At 38.7% G+C, this 23456-nt stretch overlaps 1 protein-coding gene across 14 annotated transcripts in view; it reads right to left on the bottom strand.

The window, feature by feature from the left end:
* Nucleotides 1-23456, bottom strand: part of DMD (dystrophin) — a 2249390-nt gene that overhangs the window by 496882 nt on the left and 1729052 nt on the right. For all 14 annotated transcript variants that reach the window (XM_070067426.2, XM_051827673.3, XM_070067427.2 and 11 more), the window contains one exon: nucleotides 18435-18624. In XM_070067426.2, the coding sequence (XP_069923527.2) occupies nucleotides 18435-18624 (190 nt within the window). The remainder of the gene's footprint in view (nucleotides 1-18434; nucleotides 18625-23456) is intronic.

Raw genomic sequence — 23456 nt, forward strand, 5'->3', positions numbered from 1 at the left:
ATCCATACTTCCTCATGTTTTGATTTACTGAATCCTTTTAACTTTTTGCTATGTTCTGGCTCTTTAAGAAATTAATTTCCATCATTTGTCCAATTTCAGTAGATGGTTGCTGAATGGGAGAAAGAATTCAGAAAGGGCATTCCTGGGTGAGTGAAACAGATAGAGCCTAGAGGCAGGCATCATGATGTGGAATGCATTTTCTGCCCAGTTGAAAGTCACTTGGAAAAAAAATGGGAAACATGAGAAGGAGAGGTGAAGAGAGGGGAGGGAAGGGGAGGAGCATTAGGTTCCTGGTTTTGGCTTGATCTAGGCCTGGCTGTTGTAGGCATCTGGAGAATAAACCAGTGGATGGAAGATCTCTATCTCTTTTTATCTGTCTTTCCACCTTTGAAATAAAATGAAAATAAATGCAATTTTAAAATTATCTCGGAGCAAACTACATAGAAAGAAGAGTGAAAGTAAAGAGCTATATGACTGTTTGAGAGATACTTTATTGTGATTATGATTTCATTTCAATTTATGAGTAATTTTCAGCAAGGAGGGAAGTATATTTGAATTATGTTCTAATACAGAAAAAGCTTAAGTTAAAAAAATATATTTCCTCTGTTCACCAAGAAATAAGGCCAGATAATGCTCCTGTGAAATGGTGGGACAATGATCAAGAGTCAAAGCATGAGTAGGAGTTGTCCTGGTAGATGAGGGAAAAAAGGGTATTCTGGCAAAGAGGACTTCACTGGGATTCTACCTACCGCTGTTTAGTAGGATTTCAGCTTAGCATCTTTTATAAGAAGCTTTCTCTGATAGTCTTAAAGCTTGACTTCCAAACACGTTGATGCTTCTCCATAGCAAGGTGGGCTTCATATTCATTCCACTGAAGGTGGGCTCTGACATTTGCTTGGCCAACAGAATATGGCAGAAGTGAAATCTTATATGAGGCCAGGCCTTGAGGAGCTGGCAGCTTCAGCTTCTTAGCTCTTGGGATGACTGCTCTTGTGACCCAGCTGTTACACTATGAAAAAGTCCAAAGTGGACCACGGAGGAGCCTACACCGAGAACTGACAGCGCCTATGTACGTGCCAGGCACGTGAGAGGGGTCTATTGGAAGAGGACACTCAGTGCCAGGCAACCTATCCTACTTGAGATCAAGACGAACAGAAAAAGAACAGTTTCCACTAAGCCTCACCCAACTTTCAGAGTTGTAAGCAAAACAAGGAACTGTTACTGTTTTATGCCATGAAGTTTTAGAGTGGTTTGTTATATAGCAAACATTGACTGAATGCATTCTGACTATCCCCATAAAGTATGGAAAGGGTACCCTCTCCTTTAGGTGAACAAATGACTTTTTACCCACTTTTAGTATATCCTTTCCTTCCTTGGCTAGGTTTCTCTGTCTTCCTCCAAGCTCCATCACTATCAGTTCCTCTTTTGAAGCAGTTCCATATTTCATAAACCTTTGTATTCTCATTTCTCTTTACTGTCCTATAGGAAGTTTCACTTCTCAAGAGGTCTCCTTCAAGGCTACCTTCAGGAATCTATTCATAAAGTATAGTCTTCCATTATTGTATACATTACATGAACATCAAAATCTGTTTTAGGTCATGAATGGGAAATGAATGTGAAATGAATGTAAAGCTGTCTAATCAACCTAATCATTTCCCCCCAATGACAATTACTTTCTACTCTAAGCCAGAATGTCAATACATTTTCATAGCAGGTGAAAACATTATCTCTACTCATTTCAGTTTTTAAAACTGCACTACACAACAGTTTTCCAACCATTTATGAAACTACTGTAAAACTAAAAATAGGATTTATGGAGTAAATCATTGGGAAGAATGCCTGGTTAAGTGGTTCATAAATATCCAAGTCTCATTCTATTTGGGGTCATAGCCCTGAATTGAATTCAATATTGAATTGTTGAATTGGGAGCAAAGGATTGAGGTGAACTGTGGTTGGGTACTGAGAGCAAATGCAATGCTGCTTTCTGCAGAAATAACTATTTTCTGTAACTTCCAGAGAATAATATATTTTAAAAGGTATTGGAGGTGAATAGACATTAGAAAGGAAAACCTGAAATCTTCAGAGAATTTAGATTATTTTATAATGATTGAGATCATTTTAAGATATGATCATACTAATACTGACTAGCTAACATGCTAAAAGACCTCTCAAGGACAACCACAGATAAAAGAACAAACAAAAGTAATTTGTTGCTTTCTCACTATCAGGAAGTAAGATATTCTCCTATCTAGCCAATATGATCTCCAGTGGGCAATGATTTATGTCTCTCACAATCATGAAACTCTTTCATAACCAGGTGTAATGACTTCTTTTACCTCTACAGGGAATGTCTGATTTATGTGTAGACCTTTGTTGAAATACTTTTATTTAAAGATTGATGCTGTTAAACATGAAAAAAGTGAACTTTTTGACATTTTATTTTAATGTAATTTAGAAAACCATGTAAACTGAAAATGGACCTCATGTGGAATGGAAATCACACGCTGATAATCTAAATTATTTTGAACACTATTAATCTCTGACTAATTCTCAAAATGTTTCATTATCAAAATTATGAAAGGCGCAAGGGAGACAGTATGAAGTTCATTTTAAAAACAACTTATAAATACAACACCGAAGGCTCATTTTTTTGTCTCCCTAATTCTTTTTTTTTAAACATTTATTTTATTTTTTTTTATTTTTGACAGGCAGAGTGGACATTGTGAGAGAGAGACAGAGAGAAAGGTCTTCCTTTGCCATTGGTTCACCCTCCAATGGCCGCCGCGGCCGGCGCACCGCGCTGATCCGAAGGCAGGAGCCAGGTGCTTCTCCTGGTCTCCCATGGGGTGCAGGGCCCAAGCACTTGGGCCATCCTCCATTGTCCTCCCTGGCCACAGCAGAGAGCTGGCCTGGAAGAGGGGCAACCGGGACAGAATCCGGCGCCCCGACCAGGATTAGAACCCAGTGTGCCGGCGCCACAAGGCGGAGGATTAGCCTAGTGAGCTGCGGCGCCGGCGTGTCTCCCTAATTCTTAACGTTCAGAATTTTCCAAAAGCAAGAGAGTGATTGCTATCCATCATATAAATCAAATATCTTTTTTTCTTTACATAGGAAGTCTGCACCCAAAATGCCACTAATCCTCAAAAATTCTTTGAAGTTTGAGGAAGAAAGGAGGAGAAAATGACATGAAATTTCTTGGCATAGAAAAACTATGGTCAAAAATTCTTGACCTGCAATTGGCATATGGCGTAGCCATTAAGACAACAGTTAAGATGCACATGTCTTGTCTCAGACTTCCTGGCTTTAAGTCCCAGCTCTGCTCCGGGATCCAGCTTCCTGCCGATATGGAAGCTTGCAGGCATCAGGTGATGGCTCCAGTAGGTGGGGTGCTGCTATCCAGGGTTCCTGTCATCTCCATAGGAGATGTGCATTTGAGTTTCTAGTTCTCGTTTTGGTACCAGTCTTGGTTGTCTTGCCAACACTTGGGGAGTGAACTGGCACATGGGAACATGTGCACACTCTCTCTCTTTCAAATAAATAAATAAATAATGTAAAAATATCATGACATTTATCTTTTCCTTTGGAGAACAATCCCTCAAATCATATGGTTTCTGTCCAGGTTCTGATGGGGATCCAAGACAAATAGCAAGCAGTCACAGCCTTCTCATTGTCTCCTGTGTTACTGCCTTACAGTATGTGTTTAAATTTTTTTGTTAATTATTTTATTAACGTATCTATAAGCCATTGGTATGATATCCTATGTTACTCTGGCTGTATAGGAAAATGAAACTACTTTTACAAAGTATGCTTCCAGGAACCTAATGTCTAGATGAGAGAGCAGGGTGGTAAATCAATTTATTTTTCCAACGAGGTCACAATGAAAGAGAAAATTTCTCACATTAAATTTTCAGTGTGTCATGTTTATTCTCAAGAATAGAGGTATTACGGTCTGTTTGTATCTGAAGACTTTAGAGAGGTTTTAAAAAATGAGTCAATATTGAAATTTAAGACCTAAAATCTATAGAAGATTAACAATTAAAGCTTTAAAAAAACACCTAAAGTTCAACACTTGTGGTAGCCAATACTTCAGGCAGAATTTCATTCATTTGTCCATTGCTTATTAGGTAGTTTCCCACAAAAATTAAATGAGGATTGTGCTCTCAAGGAGTATATAGTGAAATAAACAAATCAAATTTTATTCACAAATAAATAAATGAAATCACACATTATATGCATATATTTAAAAACCTGAAAACAGTATAAACAAAACACTAGCTACATTTAGAGTATATTTACTGTGTGTCAAATGCTGTTTTATGCACTTCACATTTATTTATTCACATCACCCACACAACAACCTGAAGGGGAGTTGTTGTCATTACCCTTGATTTATTACTGTGTAACCTGAGAGCAATTAAGATGTGTGTCCATGGTCAGTAAGTACCAGATCACGATTTAAACCAGTCAGGCTTCAAAGCTCACATTATTAAACACTACCCTCTCCAGCCACTCCAACAGAACGTAGAAAGCACTAAACATCATTTAAAGTGCAGGGAATGCCTACAGGATTTGAAAGGGAGATAAGCTGTTTTCCAGACTGGGGGAGGGAGGCTGAATATGACTTTCTTGAAAATTAAGTAACATATGGGTAAGTTGAGAACACGAAAAGGAATCTCAACAGAATAAACAAGATCATTACTAGAGACTCAAGGAGACTGGAGAACAGTTTATTTTGATAGGAGTGGAGGGTGTATAGAGAAGTAAAATAAGATTGGAAATTGAGATTTGGGGCCTATCCTAGGAAGGCAGGTAAAAGAGTTCATGGAATATTCTGAAATCTTTGAGAAGTCATAAAAAGTGTTTGAAAAGGGAAGTCATATTTCCTGCATTCACTAACATAACATTTATTGAGCACTTATTTTGTGCCATGTACTGTCTTGGACAATGTGAATACACAGGTGAATAAAGTAGATGAAATCTCCCCTTCTTGGAATTGATATTCTAGTTGTAAACTAAGCAATGCTTCAGCAAACTTCATTTGAAATGTCAAATGAAGGTTGGACTGGAGCAGGTCATGGGCAAGAGTGAATAGGAAAAAAAAATAGTAAGTCCATGAATCAAGTGGTAAGGAGACTGGAGAGAAAGGAATGGGTGTAAAGTATTCTAGAGTTAAAATGCTTAGATGCTGAAGATTCAGTTAAAAGTGAGGCAAATGAGAAGGAACTATAGAAGATATCATGCGGATTGATATCTCTGTGATGAAAATATAGTGATGTTCAATACCAGATTTCAAGACATGCTACAGGACACTTATATACAAAACAGCCTGGTACTGGCACAAAAATAGATGTAGACCAGTGGAACAAAATAGAAATAAATCCACGCATCTACAACCACATACACCTTGACAAAGGAGCTAAAATCAATCCTTGGAGAAAGGAAAGTCTCTTCAACAAATGGTGCTGGGAAAACTGGATCTCTACATGCAGAAGTATGAGACAAGATGCCTACCTTACACCTTATACAAAGGTCAACTCAAAATGAATCAAGGATCTAAATTTATGACCTGATACCATACAATTACTAGAGGAGAGCACTGAGGCAGCTCTGCAAGACAGTGGTTTAGGCAAAGACTTCTTGGAAAAGACCCCAGAAGCACAGGCAATTAAAGCAAAAATTGACAAATGGGATTACATCAAGCTAAGAAGCTTCTGTGCTACAAAGGAAACACTTAACAAAGTGAAGAGGCAACTGAGAGAATGAGAGAAAATATTTGCATACTATGCAACTGATAAAGGATTAATATTCAGACTCTATAAAGAACTCAAGAACCTCAACAACTATAAAACAAACAATCCAGATAAGAAATGGGCAAAGGATATAAACAGGCAGTTTTCAAAGGATGAAATTCAAATGGCCAACAGACACATGAAGAAATGCTCAGGATCACCAGATATAAGAGAAATAAAAACTTCAGTGAGGTTTCACCTCACTGCAGTTAGAATGGTTTACATACAGTAATAAAAAAAAATAAATGCTGTCAAGGATGTGGGAAAAAGGTTCCCTAATCCACTGTTGACTGCAAACAAGTACAGCCATTGTGGGAGACAATATGGAGATACCTAAGAAAATTGAAAATAGATCTACCATATGAACCAGCCACCCAACTCCTGGAAATTTACCCAAACAAAATGAAATCAGTATATGAAAGGGTTATCTGTACTCCTATGTTTATTTTATTTTATTTTTTGACAGGCAGAGTGGACAGTGAGAGAGAGAGACAGAGAGAAAGGTCTTCCTTTGCTGTTGGTTCACCCTCCAATGGCCGCTGTGGCCAGTGCACTGTGCTGATCTGATGGCAGGAGCCAGGTGCTTCTCCTGGTCTCCCATGGGGTGCAGGGCCCAAGCACTTGGGCCATCCTCCACTGCACTCCCGGGCCACAGCAGAGAGCTGGACCGGAAGAGGAGCAACCGGGACAGAATCCGGCGCCCCGACCGGGACTAGAACCCGGTGTGCCGGCGCCACAAGGCAGAGGATTAGCCTATTGAGCCACGGCACTGGATTGTACTCCTATGTTTATTACAGCTCAATCTACAATAGCTAAGATATGGACTCAATCCAGATGCCCAACAACTGATGACTTGATAAAGAAACTGGGGTATGTATATAGTATGGTATACTACTCAGCTGTAAAAAGAATGAAATCCTGTCTTTTGCAATAAAACACATGCAACTGGAAGTCATTATACTTAATAAGCCAGTCCCCCAAAAGACAAATACCATATGTTTTCCCTGATCTGTGGTAACAAATAGAGTACAAAAAATATAATGTATAATTATTCACATTGCAATTTGCATAAAATTATTTCTGCATATAAACTGTTGAGAAGAAATTGCTTAAAGTCTAAATGAACTTAATTATTATCTGTAACCACACAGGAAATATTTAGATATTACATTGTCATTGGTTCTATTTTATTGAAAGAAATTATGAATGACTATTTGGCAAAAAAAAAACCCTGTATTTGGGTGAAATGGTCATTTTTCCATTCAATTATAGTTTGTAGCCATTGTGTATACTCCCACTAAACTAAGGTCATTTTGCTTTTTGCTTGTTAAACTTCTTATTTGGTGAAGTATTAAGCCTTTTACCTGTAATGTAAATTTAAAATATGTTATCTCAAAAACTAAAAAAATAAAAGAAAGGTAGAAGGAAGGAGGGAGTAAGGAAGAGAGGGAGGAAGGAACTATCATTATGTTCTTAAATTTGTATCCAAAAATCATATTGAATCTGTTAAAAAGTAATAAAAATTAAATAAAAATTAAATAAAAATTAAAAAAAACATATAAAAATATACTGATATTGAATAGCAGGATAGGAGATAAAAGACTTGATATACAAAACAAAGCCTGTTTGGGAAATGCTGAATTTTTACTGTCTGTGAAACACATAAGAAATATCCCACATACAGTAACAAATGTGGGATGGATACTGAAAGAGGATAAAAGTATCCAAATCATGGATGAAAGGAGATAGACAGAAGATTGTTTCTATTCTAATACCTAGGACATAAATAACACTTACAACTATTTATTGACTAAAGAATTATGATACTGAAATTAAAAAATAATACCTGGGATAGATCCTCAGACAAAGAAAGAATAAATGAGTAGTTAGAGAATTAGGAAGACAATTAGTATAATATATTATCCCAGCAAGTCAAAAGGTGGGAAATTTGGAAGACTGTCATGGGCAAAAAACCAAAATATGCATAGATTTCTAGGGCAATGAGGACTTTGTAAGGGTATTTTCATTAGTTCATTTATAGTGATTTCACAGAGAAGTGTGTTTGATAGAGGTAGATGTAGAAACAAGAATGAAAAATATAAAGGAAAAACGGATGTTTAGGAAGTAAAACCACTTCATTAACCAACAAAATCCTACTGGTAAGTGCTTTGAAAGTTGCTTTGGTTATTTTGGGTCATTGCTTGTAATGCTGGATCAGTGTAGAGTAATGGGTAAGGAAGTAGGATTAGTGTAAGGTCAGAAGATTAGACTTAAGATTAAATACTGACATTTCTATATACATAGTTGCATGATCTCAGCAGAAGTTACCCAATTACTCAAAGTTTCAGTTTTTTAATCCATAAAAATGATACGATGATACCACATTGTGTAAGGAAAGCACACGGCACACTTCCTAGCACATGATTAAGTATTCACAAATGTTAGTTGTTATTATTATCTATCATAATAACTTCATAAAACATGGTGATTTTAATCTCAGTGAATTAAACATTTATTAAGAATGACTTTTATTTTGCATAATTGCCCTCCTAAGTTTAGTGTAATAAATCTCAAATTAGTAGGTCTTCAATGAAGTAGCAACAGAAAGATTACTTATCCTCTCCATTTTACCCTCCTCAACTGAAAATGGAAATAATAATGGTACCAACACCATAGGTTTACAGTGAGGATCAAATTAGAACATGAAAGTAAAAATACTTTGTCAATTAGAAAAGTGAAATATTTAGCTATTATTCTCATTATTAATTAATGTAACTTTGATTCATCGATTTTAAGTGTACAATATTAGATTTATATCTTCCGTTTGCCTTTTGTCTAATGATAATTCATGACATTAATAAGGATCTTTCACTTGGAGAAAGCTTTTTCAAAGTGCTTTTATATTTATTACCTTATAAGAGCCTCACAAAAGCTCTGTGAGGAATAAAAGACAATGGTTATTAGGGGCTATCAAAATTGACTTTTCAATAAGCACAGTGTCTTCTTGGCTATGTGGGCTTTTCTTCTGGTGTGTAGATATAAGATAACAGAATACAACCGGTGAATTACAAAGTTATTTACTTTAATTCTTCCTTTGTACCATGCCAGAGAAGTGTTTAATATAATAGTAGTATCCAGAAAAATAGGTTCTAAAGGTTTCAATACATACATTATATGTTTAAGTATGAATATGACCACAGCAACATAGTCTAAAATGTTACCACCCTTAAAAATGACTCAACTAATATTGCATTAAATTGAAGTTATTGTTTCTTCATCACCGCCAAAATAGGAAGGATTTTTTTTATTTTTTGACAGGCAGAGTTAGACAGTGAGAGAGACAGAGAGAGTTATAGACAGTGAGAGAGAGACAGAGAGAAAGGTCTTCCTTCCATTGGTTCAATCCCCTAATGGCCGCCACGGCCAGTGCTGCACAGATCCAAAGCTAGGAGCCAGGTGCTTCCTCCCGGTTTCCCATGCCGGTGCAGGGACCCAAGCACTTGGGCCATCCTCTGCTGCCCTCCTGGGCCACAGCAGAGAGCTGGACTGGAAGAGAAGCAACCGGGACTAGAACCCGGCACCCCAACCGGGACTAGAACCCGGGGTGCCGGCGCCACAGGTGGAGGATTAGCCAAGTGAGCCACGGCGGGGAGGATTTATTTTTATATTTAGTCTTTTCTTTCTACTGGAGATAAAACATCCGTTCTGAACATTTGTCCTCGTGATGCCTTTTTGTACTAAATTTTAAGTTATTATCTCTATTTCTTTCTGGATTTTCTTTATGACCTATAGAAATTTCAACTTCCAAAGCAGGACCATAATAAAGGACATAGTAAGAAGACAAGCATGTGACCCCTGAATCCCTCTCTCCATTCTAAAGTCAACAGTATTGTGTATGTTGATGGGACCTTTATAGTAGCAACATGAGAACAAAAGGAAAAATAACGTTTTCTATGTTTATATGACAGAAGAGACTGTCATTGTTGTAAAGAGTTTTTCAGGATCTTTGCTGTATTACCCAAACATTTTGATTTTTTCCTATAGGATCTTTTAGACCACACTTTGCTAGCTTTTTGCCTTTATTCAATAGTTAAATCACTGCATATATTATTGAAAGAGACACCATTTTTATTTATTTCTATGGCTTTCACACCAGTGCCATACAATTTTTTATTTTCAACTCAGATCTTTCTCTAAACCTTAGATTCATATCCAAAAATGCTTCAAGGGAGGTGATAATTTCACCTTATCTCACAAACAATCATATTCTTGACTTCTCACCACATCGTTGTCCTTTGAGTTCCCTGAGCCCACGAAGGCACCACTCTTCATTCAATCATGTCAAGTGGTAAGCAGGCAGTGACTATTTCACCTCACATTCTCTCCTCACCTCTTTCATAGTCCCCTTTCATAGACTACATCACAACATTGAATTTCACTTCCAAATATTTCTTTTTATTTACGTGTACCACCTTAATTATCATTTACTGCTTGGAATACGACACAAATAACTTCTCACTTCATTCTCCTTGCAGTTACTAATCTTTCAACAATGGCCTTGGTCATTCCACTTCCTTGCTTAAAACTCAGGTATGCCTTCCCATACCTCAGACCCTTAAAAAAACTCATGCCGGTGGGAGAGAAGTCCAGCCTCTACTTACTGAGTCCTCGGAGTCCAACACTCTGCTCACTCCAGATTGAATTACTTGCTGCCAGCCTTAGCCCTGGCAGCTGTGGGCATCTGGGGAGTGAACCAGCAGATGGGAGCATGGTCGTGTGCCCTGTCTCTCTTTCTCCTATCCAATCACTTAATCCTGACAAAATCTTGTGAAGTATTATTCTCATTATATCGATGAGTATAACTGGGACTTAGCAGACAGACAATAAGCTAGTAAGTGTTAAATCAGGTGTATTTCTGCCCATACTCAACTATATCGTGGTGTCTTTCATAGTAATTAAGTTCCAGCTGAACTTCCCATTCTCATTTCTTCTAATAGTCATACCCCAACCATAGAAAAGCTCCTTCCTATTATCAAACTACTGTCCCTACCAGGCCTGCAGACATGCTGTTTCCTTTGCCAAGAAAAAAAGAGAGAAAGAAGGAAGGAGGGAGAGAGGGGGAGGGAGGAAAGAAATATTATGTTCTTAGAACTGTATCTACAAATCACATTGAATCTGTTAAAAACTAATTTTAAAATAAAGTTTAAAAATTAAAAACAAATACAAAACAGCAAAAAAAAGAATGTTCTTTTCAGGGCCAGTGTTGTGGCGTAGCAGGTTAAGCCACCACCTGTGATGCCTGCATCCCCTATGGGCACTGGTTTGAGTCCTGGTTGCTCTAGTTCTGATCCAGTTCCCCGCTAATGCACCTGGAAAAACAGCATAGGAAGATGGCCCCTGTATACACACGGGAGACCTGGAAGAAGCTCCTGGCTCCTGGATTTGGTCTGGCCCAGCCCTGATTGTTGTGGCCACTTGGGAAGTGAACCAGTGGATGGAAGATTCTCTCTCTCTCTGTCTCTCTCTCTGTCTCTCCCTAACGCTTGTAACTCTGCCTTTCAAATAAATAAATCTTTTTAAAAAAGAAAAAAAAGAATGGTCTTTTCAATCCTGTATGCCTGGCTACCTCCTAACAAATTCTTCTAATATGACTTTCTCTAAATGGGTTCTCAGCTTTGGACATTAGAATCATGGCAAGAATATGCTTTGATCAATTCAGTGATCTTTTGGGGGTGGAACCCAGGGATCGGCAGCGTTACCAGCTCCTTCAATGTATAAACATTGCTTAAAGTCATCACTTAGGTGTGTGTCATGGCCTCTCTGGCAGGTTTAGCCTAATTTTCTTCTTCTTCTTCTTCTTTTTTTTTTTTTTTTTTTTTTTTTTTTGCTAGACTTTGTCTAGCCCTCTACTGTAATACTCACCACACCACTACTATAATTTATTTTAGCATGGCTGTATTCACCTGTGGAATACAAGCCTCCCACAGGAAAAAAATCTGGTTCTAACACAGAGCCTTTTCAATATGTTACATAGTGATCTAGTATCTCTCTCTCTCTGTCTCTCTCTCTCTCTCTCACACACACACACACACACTAGAAACCAAAGCATCACAGAATAATACTGATCCTTACTTAGGAATAATGCACTGGGATTTTTATTTTCTCTGTTCTATTATGCTTTCTAAATTATATTCCTTTATATTTTGAAAATAGAACTGTTACTTATTGACCACACAACCCAGTGTTTTGCCTGAAGTCTGTTTGCAAGCACCTGTCTTGCGGCCCTCATGATGTGGTGAATTCTTTTATAAGAAAGAAGAAGATGAGTCCCCAGAGCACTGTGAGACGCAGAGAGAAAGGACACAGAGAGAAGGCGGCTGTCTGAAATTCAGGAAGAGGGTCCTCACCAGAACCCGGCAATACTAGCACCTTGGTCTTGGACTCCCAGCATCCCGAACTATGAGAAATCAATTTTCTTTGTTTGGGCTTCCTCTCCTCACAAAAAAAGAAAATAAAGAAATTTACTTCTTCGAATAAATTTGTACCACCGCACTAGACCTAACAGAATGACACATGACAGGTGGTTACTAAAGATCTGCTGAACTAACAAAAGTTCTCAGGAAAATAATACATATAATTTTTTTCCATATCCAGAGTAGTAGGCAGTGAGCATTTCACAAGAGAAAACTATCATCATTCAGTTTCAGGGCCAGGCATTTAGCCCAGGGGTTAAGGTGCCGGTTAGGATACCTGCATCCTACATCACAGTACCTGTGTTTGAGATACAGCTGTGGCGCCTCATGCCAGCTTCCTGTTAGTGGAGATCCTGGAAGAGTGACGATGGCTCAAGCCATTGGGTTCCTGCCACCCATTTGGGGGACCCGGATTGAGTTACTTGCTCCCAGCTCCAATTCTGGTTCAGCCCTGGCAATTGTGGGCATTTGGACAGTGAACCAGCAGATGAGGGAGCTCTCTCTCTCTCTCTCTTTTTAAGATTTTATTTATTTATTTGAGACGGAGATTTACAGACAGTGAGAGGGAGAGACAGAGACAAAGGCCTTCCATCCACTGGTTCACTCCCCAAATGGCCTCAATGGCCAGAGTTGCACTGATCCAAAGCCAGGAGCTTCTTTTGGGTCTCTCAAGTGGGTGCAGGGGCCCAAGGACTTGAGCCATCTTACACTGCTTTCCCAAGACGTAGCAGAGAGCTGGGTTGGAAGAGGAGCAGCCGGGATTAGAACCGGTGCCCATATGGGATGCTGGCACTGCAGGCCAGGGCATTAACCTGCTGCGCCACAGTGCCAGCCCCAGGATCCCTAATTCCTAAGAAAAGGAAACCAATAGTGTATTCCAATCTGTTGCTATAATTTGAATTGAGTTTATCTGTATTCTTAAATCTTGTTATTTTTAGTTTTTCTAGTGTATGAAAATAAGTCTTTTCTTATGTATTTTTTTCTATTTTTACTTATTTGATAGAGAGTGAGAGGAGCCAGTAGAAGATGGCCCAAGTTCTTGGGCCCCTGCACCCACGTGGGAGACCCAGAAGAAGCTCCTGGCTTCGGGTCGGTGCAGCTCCGGCTGTTATCGCCAATTGGGGAGTGAACCAGCCGATGGAAGTCCTCTGTCTCTCTCTCTCTGCCTCTCCTTCTCTCTCTGTATAACTCTGACTTTCAAATAAATAAATAAATCTTTAAAAAAAATCCCTCCTTTAAAAAAAAAGAATTAGGGATCCTTAGACAATTGCTAAATTCTTGGTTGTACCAGGAAATAGGATGTTCCAGTTTATTCAATATACTAATATACTAATCATGCTACCAAGAGTGAATTCTATCTTCTTCCTTGGGAATTAGTCATGGGCCAGGAGTTTTGTGAGAAACATTCAAGAAATTACTTCCCAAATTTCAATAATCTCTTAGAAATCAAAGATATCTTAATCTATAAGTGTGTTCAGATGTAAAATTAAACATTTATAAAACCTGTCTCTCTCGATGTATTTTATTAATAGAAGAGAATTTTTACAGTGGGGGATGTGTTGAGAGGAGGCAGAAGTAAAAATACGTGAGAACAGAGAAAGGAGTGAGTTGAAATGAGGTGTGCACCAGCTCACATATGAAGGACTTTCAGATATTATTTTCTCAGTATTCACTCTTGCTGAGAAAAAGATCCTAATTAAAACACCTTTATCATTATCTCTCCCCACCGCATACCAATACCCACTCACCTTCTTTACAAGCTGGTATCACAATGATCTCTTGGGGGTATTTACAGAACCAGCTGAGACTTGTGAAATGCTGGTGACATATTTGCAAAAATGCAGCATCTTCCCATTTTCACTTAGTTAGCTGGGGCTTTAGCTCAGAACTTTGAACCCTGAACATCTTTATCAGTTCTCTTAGGCCCAAAGCAGGAAATGTTTTGGACAGAAAAACAATCCGATTCAATTATGAATATAGTTCTTCATTTTAAGGATAAATTTGCCATGTAAAAATTCCCAAACCTTCCCCACTCAGGGCTCTATATGGTATTCTATAAAAATACAATGTTTCAAAAATTTCAATTTAGACAATCAGAGATAACAATATTTCTAAGAAAAATGCCCTCACCCTGAAGTACAAAGACAACTCTAATGTCCCTGATTTATTAAGAGAAGTGAGTAACACTTGTTTCCTAATATAGAAAGAAATTTTAATGTCTTTCAGCATGGAGTTTATCAGGTTAATTCCATTCAGGAAGCATGTGCTTCATAATACTTGTGTGCTTATAGAAGCCATGAATTATGATTTTTCTGGGGAAATTCTATATCCTAGGAAGTAGTTGATTAATAAAAGTGATTGGTAGCAGGCGCCAGTCTCAACTCTTAGAAAAACTTTGTGAGGGTTTGACCCTTTCTCTCCACTCAGTAGCACTTATATAAAGTAAAATACCGGTGCTTTGGGGCACACAGACACACGCATGCACACACATATTTTGGGAGAGCTAGTGATTTGAACATACATTTAAAATTTCCTTTTTAAAAATTATTTTTTATATGAAAGAGAATGAAAGTGATTGATCTTCCACCTGCTGGTTCATTCCCCAGATGCATGCAACAGCCAGGGCTAGTCCAGGCCTGAGCTAGGAACTAAGAAGCCCATCTGGACTAAGTACTTGGGCCACTGTGACCCGCCTCCCAGGGAACGCGCTAATAGGAGCTGAAGTCAGCAATGCAGCCAGGACTGGAACCTGGGCACTTTGATATGGGATGCGGGCACCTTAAGTGTCTTAACTGTGCTCCAAATACTAGCCCCAAGCTTCCTTTATTTATTCTTTTTTTGTAATATATGACAAGTATGCTTGGTATGTAAACTGATTAATATAAGGCTATCAGCTTCTTCCAATGAACTGAAAAGTCAAACTATGATACTTTTTTCCTCCATCCAGATTATAGAAAATTCTTTTTTGTTCAAAAATCCCCGAAGAAAAGGAAAGGAAACACTTCTGTTTAGCTTTGATACTGAAATTTCAAGTAATTTCCTAAGCTATATTGTTTTAATTATGTTCAAGATTGGCATTTCTTTCTTTCTTTCTTTTTTTTTTGTTTCGACACGCAGAGTGGACAGTGAGAGAGAGAGACAGAGAGAAAGGTCTTCCTTTGCCGTTGGTTCACCCTCCAATGGCCGCCGTGGCCAGCGCGCTGTGGCCGGCACACCGCGCTGATCCGGAGCCAGGATCCAGGTGCTTCTCCTGGTCTCCCATGGGGTGCAGGGCCCAAGCACTTGGGCCATCCTCCATTGTCCTCCCAGGCCACAGCAGAGAGCTGGCCTGGAAGAGGGGCAACCGGGACAGAATCCGGCACCCTGACCAGGACTAGAACCTGGTGTGCCGGCGCCGGAAGGCGGAGGATTAGCCTAGTGAGCCATGGCACCAGCCTAAGATTGGCATTTCTATTTGCTGCTTTTGAACCCCATTTTCAGCTGCAATGTGCCATTAACAATAATCAACATTTTCAGTAGTTTATAGTTTTCACCGTGATAACACCAACTCTTTCATCAAAAGACCATTATTCAACCATCTAATGATAAATCAGACTTGGCGGTGTATGTCATGCCTATCTATCCCATGTAGTTTAATCCTCAGGCAACTAGAATTTATAGAAGACACAGCATTAACTAAGAGGGGTAAGGAAAACTATCTGTTTTCATTTGAGAATCTTTGCTAATGCTTCTAAGGTTCCAAAGAAAATGACATGTCAAGGAGTTTTGAGTGACTTTTGAGAATGAATGTAGGGCCGGCGCCGCGGCTCACTAGGCTAATCCTCCGCCTAGCAGCGCCGGCACACCGGGTTCTAGTCCTGGTCGGGGCACCGGATTCTGTCCCGGTTGCCCCTCTTCCAGGCCAGCTCTCTGCTGTGGCCAGGGAGTGCAGTGGAGGATGGCCCAAGTGCTTGGGCCCTGCACCCCATGGGAGACCAGGAGAAGCACCTGGCTCCTGCCTTCGGATCAGCGCAGCGCGCCGGCCGCGGTGACCATTGGAGGGTGAACCAACGGCAAAAGAAGACCTTTCTCTCTGTCTCTCTCTCTCACTGTCCACTCTGCCTGTCAAAAAAAAAAAAAAAAAAAAAAAAAAAAAGAATGTAGTTTATCACATTGGGGCTGAGGCTGTAAAAATCTCCTGCCTCATTTTCCAAATCTGTCTGTCTTTGCCTCATGTACCCTGAAGGTTACGTGCAACGTGTGCTCTTGCTTAAAAGTAGAGAAGGGTAGTCTGACTGACATTGGATTTTTGGTGAGCAACAAACAAACTTCAGTTTGGTTAAGGCATTAAAAAAATGAACAAAGAAGCAACACATATTTGAGTGATATGACAGCTAAGAAGCTTTCAGAACAATTTCCACCTGTTTTTGAAAGCGAGATCAGAAATCTAAATTCAAATTATAGTTTGTTCTTTCTTCTTCCACAGCAAATATAGTTCAGAAACATGAAACATATTTCCTTTAATGATTTAATATCTCGTACTTTCTCAGGATAAGGATTTTATATAGGAATTTTCATTGTATGCTACTGCAGACATAAATAAAAAATGTATAAGAGGTAATGGATGTAACTTTGCCCTCAACCAGACTTATTATTCTAAGAGGCATTTTATTAAATCTCTGACATCAAATTATTTTTTTAGTCACAGGATTATTCTTTATCTTCAAAGTAATTTAAAATATCCACTTACTCAAAGTTTTAATATTTATCTACCTTAGGTGAAGAAAAATATGAATCCATATATTTATTAAAATTCTGGAGTGGCTTTATAGGCATTTACAAGGTAAAATAAAATTTTATTTATGAAACAGCATAAGCCAAATAAGTTATATCAGAACATTATCTAACCTTATATCTAAAAGTAATCAGGAAAAAAAAATCTAACTTTGCATTGCTTTTACATTCTATCACAAGCCATGAGGACATCTGGGATAATATAGTCAGGTATCATTCTAAAGAAATTATCTCCAAATGATCAAACTAAGTCACCATGCATTGTAGAGGAGCAAATAAAGTCAGAGGAGGAACCCCGGGGCAGGTGTTTCGCACAGTTCATACAAGAAGGAGGAATTCCACAAGATATAAAGTGCTGCCACCATCTACTTATGCACTAGAGCAGCAAAGTAGATCAAATCTCACATCCAACCAGAAAAACAAATGAGGCAGAACGGCGAGGAGGAGGGGAAAGAACGAACCTTTGTTTATTGTGATTTGATTTTAGAATTATTTTCTAACCTAGGATATATTATCACTTTTCCATCACAACTTCAGAAACATGAAAACAATTTAGTTAGTCTAAAGAATCAATCATGCCATTCTAACACTCCAAATTGTATTTGAGGTACTAGTAAAGGTCTTACATCAAATCAAAAATAAGCAACTATATAACACACAACTCCACAATAGTTCAGGAAAATTGTATCAAGTATTGAGAATAAATTTTAGGAGCCTCCTGGACTTGGAGAATATGATTCTCCCCAAGACTCCAATTAAATAAAAGTCCATTTAAACAAAACTACCCTAAACTTCTGCTTTCACTGTTTATGCATATGGAACTTCATAGCAATAATTTTTGTTTCTATGAAAAACAATTCTCTGAAAATTGTGTGATCATTAACTATGACAAATTTAGCCATCTCATTTTTATTTTCACAGATCATGTTAGGAAGAAAGCTACAAAATGCCAGATTAACATTTTAAAATGTATTTGAAAGTAATGAAGGGAAACTGATTCAGTTAGCAACGCTAAATAAAACAGACAATCCATACAGATGCTTTCCCTGTAAAATATTAAATAAACACTCAAAATGGCAACTTTTTCAATTTAATAAACCAGTCCCTAACTTATTTCTCTGAGTCAAGTTCCTACTTGATCAAACCTCCGGTTTTTCTATGTAAGATTTTTTTTCTGGTGAAAAATATATACTTTTTAGAATATTGGGGTATTAAATGGAATTATAAATGACCTTTCTTCCCCTCTCTGCTTCTCTCTTCTTGCCCAAATGTTAAAATATACCAGACATCCTAAACACAACTATTTTATTTTATCCTCAGTTTATCAATTACAAGTCTAAGTGCTGAGAACTGTTCAACTGGAGCCACCGAAGTGCTAAAGCGGAAACACTTGACTTACTTGCCATTGTTTCATCAGCTCTCTCACTCCCTTGGAGTCTTCCGGGAGCCTCTCCTTATGGGTAGCATCCTGTAGGACGTTGGCAGTTGTTTCAGCCTCTGTAAGCCAGGCAAGAAACTTCTCCAGGTCCAGCGGGAACTGTTGCAGTAATCTATAAGCTTCTTCCAAAGTAGCTTCTCGCTCGTTCACTCTGCAAAGGAACAGATGCAGTTCTCAAACATCGGAATGGTGCGCTCAGTGAACTCCATGAGCGGAGCCAAGATGAACCATTGATAAAGCTCTTCCTTGAAGCAACAACCACTAAAGTATCCTGCGGTCTGTGTGCCTGTATTTGTATTGAACCGAAGGGCTTCTGAATGGGGAAAGTGTTAAAAAAAAAGAATGGCAATTACAGATCTCTACCAGTCCCCTCCAAAGAGAAAGAGTGCTATATATCATATGTGCACATATGCAAATACACACACTAATATCCCTAGGTGCGGGTGTGTGTATGAAGCTTTGGAAGTTTGCCAGTTCATATATGGACATTCCAAAATATTTTTTAAGCTCTGTAGTTTTATGCTGGGCAATTTTGAATGCATATTTTATTATGCTGCATGAGTTGACACCAGTCTTTATAGGTAAAACCCTAAAATCCCTACACCAGGCTTATCTTAGATGTCACCCTGGGGCAGGAAACAAGGACTGGACAGACAAGAGAAAAGTTGAGAATATACAAACCTAGAGTTAAAAGGTGAACAATGGAGGGGGGAAATATAGAAAGAGATCAGAGAGCAGAGGTAAAAAACACTAACAAGGAGAAAAATAACAGTTCATAGAAACTATTATGCAAAAATATCATTTCGTATGACATCAGTTTGTTCTAACTATTGTATCAGCTTTATATTTTATTACCTCATAATCAAACCAGCGAGAATATTGTCTATGAGAAAAATGTTATGTGTAATGGAAAAAGTATAGACTGAGCTGGGTTCAATTCCCAGTGTCCCTTACCAGTTGCATGATAGAGCCAGTTAGTAACCTCTATGTATCTGTCGCTGTGATCAGAATTAAACACAAAGACACATGGAAGGTTGAATGCCTCACATGTCATACAATCACATATTATAGTTATTAAAAAATCTTAGCTCCTTTTGCCCACGTCCCATTATTCCATTCCTCTAGTATTTTAAAAATGATGAAGCAAATTCCCCAATGATATAAAAATCTAAAATAAATGCTTCATATTTCCGATACTATATATATAACTCATATATTGCAGATACCCCCCCCCACACACACACGCCTTCAGCAAATATCTACATAATAATAGCTTGGGAGGAAAAACTGCCTGAAGCAGTAAGAGTCCCATCTAAAAAGATGCAGGTAAATTTTGTCTGCTAGGAGGGAATTAGTACTCTATTTAAATGCCTTATTTGCCTTCTACTACTACACAAATACTTTCTGGGATTCAACAAAGCTAAAAACGGATTTTCGAAAATTGAACACTTGACTATGATACAAACTGCTTGTTAAGATGTGATTGTCAATAATTATGCAAAACTGCAATTTATTTCAGCAGCAACTTTATCATGGGATGTGCAAACCAGGCAATAAACAACTCCTGCAGAGCCAGCGGCAGCAAAGCCCCCGGAAGAGCTGTTTATTCATCAGGGGTGAGGTTTTTGCTGAGCACACAGTCTTCCACAGTGTAGTTTCGGCGCTCATACTGGATAAAAATCTTCTGTCTGCATTAACTGGTGGAGGGTAGAATAGGTTTATGAGGATACTGCGATTGGAAAAAGGAAGCATTGCACTAAGCTATTTATCAACTCCTAAATAAACTTTAATACTGCACAGTTGAAAGGTAGCATAGCATTCTGGTTGGGCAAGCAAGCTAAACCTTAAATAGTTCAAGGGCTGTCCTGCTGGCTTATCTTGCTTCCATCAGTACTCTCGCAACGAGAAATATCAAAATTGTCATTTACTTATCTTTGTATTTATCATGATTTTAAAAATTCAAAATGGCTGCAGCAGCTCTGAGCATACTAATGACACAAGCAGGCCTTCGATGTGCAGATGGAACCATGTGTAACTGCTGACAACTGACCGTTTCTGACCTACAAGAGGAGCAATTTCATCCAGTTTGTGCTCAGACTCACTCCATCTCCAGCCTCAAATTTGGAAGAGAAATAAGCTGTCACATTGTGGAAGACAAATGCAAGGTTAGACACTGACATATTTTCTCACATACTCCAATTTCAAACAAAATAAGGAGACAACGTGAAATTCTGCCACGACACAGGGAAGCAGAGAGAATTAGAGATTGCGCATTTTATTATCAGCACCATCTTCACTCTGAGCTGTACTCAGGCATCTTAGCGCCTCTCTCCTTAAAAGAGAAACACCATTCACTCTCTGTCGCCAGAGAAAGCAGTAAGTAAGGTTCCAAGAGTTAATTGCAAAATATGATGCCTATAAATCAGATGAAAGTGTTCCACTCAGACAATCAGATCTTCAGTCAAATCCACCTGGTGAGCTGGCTGCTTTGTAAATGAAGCCCCAAGGGATGGTAAGGGATGGTTTTCCTAAATGGTACCCTTGTGGTCAGAAGTATTGACAACATCAAGCTATTTTCTAATTTGGGAAATAATGTTTAAAAAAATTCAGTAGCAGTAACAGCAGAAAATCTCTTCAAATGAGCTCCTTTGCAAGCCTCTTTGATCATAGGTGAGGTTGTTTTTTTACTTATGTGGGTGCTTTAAGGTTTCAATCTTTCTCCCGGGATCCATGTATAAATACTGAATCACTGATTTTCCTAGTGCCAAGTATAGACTAGAACTGAGTCAAGGGTACTCAATCTCCATACTTGTGTCTCAAAATATTTGCTAAAGATAGCTTAGAACTTTTTTAAAAATATTATTTATTTATTTGAGAGGTAGAGTTACAGAGAGAGAGACACACACACACACACACAGAGGTCTCCCACCCACTGATTCACTTCCCAAATGGCGGTAACGGTCAGAGCTAAGCTAACCTGAAGCCAGGAGCTTCTTCGGGGTCTCCCACACAGGTGCAGGGGCCCAAGGACTTGCATGACCTTCTACTGCTTTCCCAGGTGCATTAGCAGGAAGCTGCACTGGAGGAGGAACAACTGGGAAATGAACTGGCTCCCACATGGGATGCTGGTGCCACAGGCAGAGGCTTAGCCTATTACGCCACAGTGCCGGCCTGTTGCCTAATTTTTAATTTTCTTTAATCACATGGCTGTAATAAGAATCATAAATAAAGGATAAGCTTAGAACAAAACTAAAGATTCTTAACACAGATTATTTTAAGATTCTTTTGTCGGGGTTACCAAACTATAGACTGTGGAGAAAATTTTAAATTCTTTCTATTCCTTTAAATTATTTTTAAATTTTATTTGAAAGGAAGACACACACATACACACAGGTTTTCCACCTGCTGGTTTACTTCACAAACGCCCTTAACAACCAGGGCTGGGCCATGCCAAAGCCAGCAGCCTGGAAGTCAAGTGGGAGGAGAGGGAGAAATGCCTGCACACCCAGGCTAAAGCCAGGAACTCCATGTGGGACTTCTATGTGGATGGCAGGAACTCAAGTACTTGGGCCATCATCTGCTGCCTCTTAGGTGCATCTACAGGTAGCTGGATGGTAAGCAGAGTAACCGGGACTTAAACCAAGCACCCCAATAGAGGCTGCAGGCACACCAAGCAGAGGTTTAACCCACTGCACAAGTATACCAATCCATCTCTTTTGCTTCTTATGTATTAACTTGGCCCATAAGAAATGGCTGACATTCAACTAAACAGAAAATCTGGGCTCTTAGACATTTTTTCAGAGATACCATGGTGTGTGTGTCTGTAATGACAGACCAGAGAATATATTTATCTGATTGTCTCATTAATAATCAGTTCTTGAAAAATGGAGATGCTAACCACATGCCTTCTGTGAGTCTGCACCTTCACATGCAGCTGTCTCTGGATGAGCACGTTTCTGGCAGCTGCGGCATCATACTAAGCTTTATAGCTTCAGCGTTTTGTCCCTTCAATAGATTCTTGCAGGGTTATAAGTGTGTGTGTGTGTGTGTGTGTGTGTGTGAGAGAGAGAGAGAGAGAGAGAGAGAGAGAGAGAGAGAGATTAAAGAAAGGAAGTAAATGCAGTTTTAGAAAAAAGGCTCCATCAGATATGGAAGGTGATTTTGTCCAGGTGTTTCTGTAAGTATGACAAATTGGGGAAATTCACAGCACTCAGTCTTCTGCTCAGTAACGCTTCCATCTGTGCCCTGGTGTTGTCCTGGAGTAACCAAATCACATACTCTGAATCTTTCCTTCCTGGCTGGTTGGCATTTTAGCCACAATAATCTACTATGATATTTTTAGGATAAGGATTACAAGATCACTATTTTGTTCCTTTTTTTTTCTTTGTGGTATAGAGATCAGAGGGAAGGAATGCCTTAATAGCACCTGGACTTTAGATCAAAAAGTTTCTTGCAATGTCAGACACATAGAATCAGAGTTAACCTGAAGTTCACATTCTCTGTAACCATAACTTTCTCTACTATTTTGCTAGTAAATAAATTACATTCTGACGTTTAAAAATAATTTTATATTGTATCTGCAAGGAGCAGCTAGAATTTTGTTACCTATGGATATGTAACACTTTGCATAAAAGATTCCTTCTCCTTCCTAGCAATTCTGTTAGCAATTTGCACTAACGAGAAGCACAAATCTAAGCAAAAGCCATCAATAATGGATGGATTAGCACTCCATCAGTTCCTTTGCTGCCCACTATGAGATAGTGGCTTTATATGTCCTTGGGTAACAGCCTCATAGAAATATGACTACAGAAAGGTGTGACAATGAGAAAATGTTTGTCTTTTCTCCTTTGTTATCTAGCTGTCAAGCGAGAAATACACTCTCTCCTTTGAATTTAACTATTGATGCTTGCTTTTCATTCATAGTACAAGGGATCAAAGATCTAAGGTACAGCACAGAAGGTAATCTTTAAAACTGATGCCCAC

Source organism: Oryctolagus cuniculus, chromosome X (assembly GCF_051225735.1).
Source record: "Oryctolagus cuniculus isolate XC-2025 breed Fujian yellow rabbit chromosome X, ASM5122573v1, whole genome shotgun sequence".
Lineage (NCBI taxonomy): Eukaryota > Metazoa > Chordata > Mammalia > Lagomorpha > Leporidae > Oryctolagus > Oryctolagus cuniculus.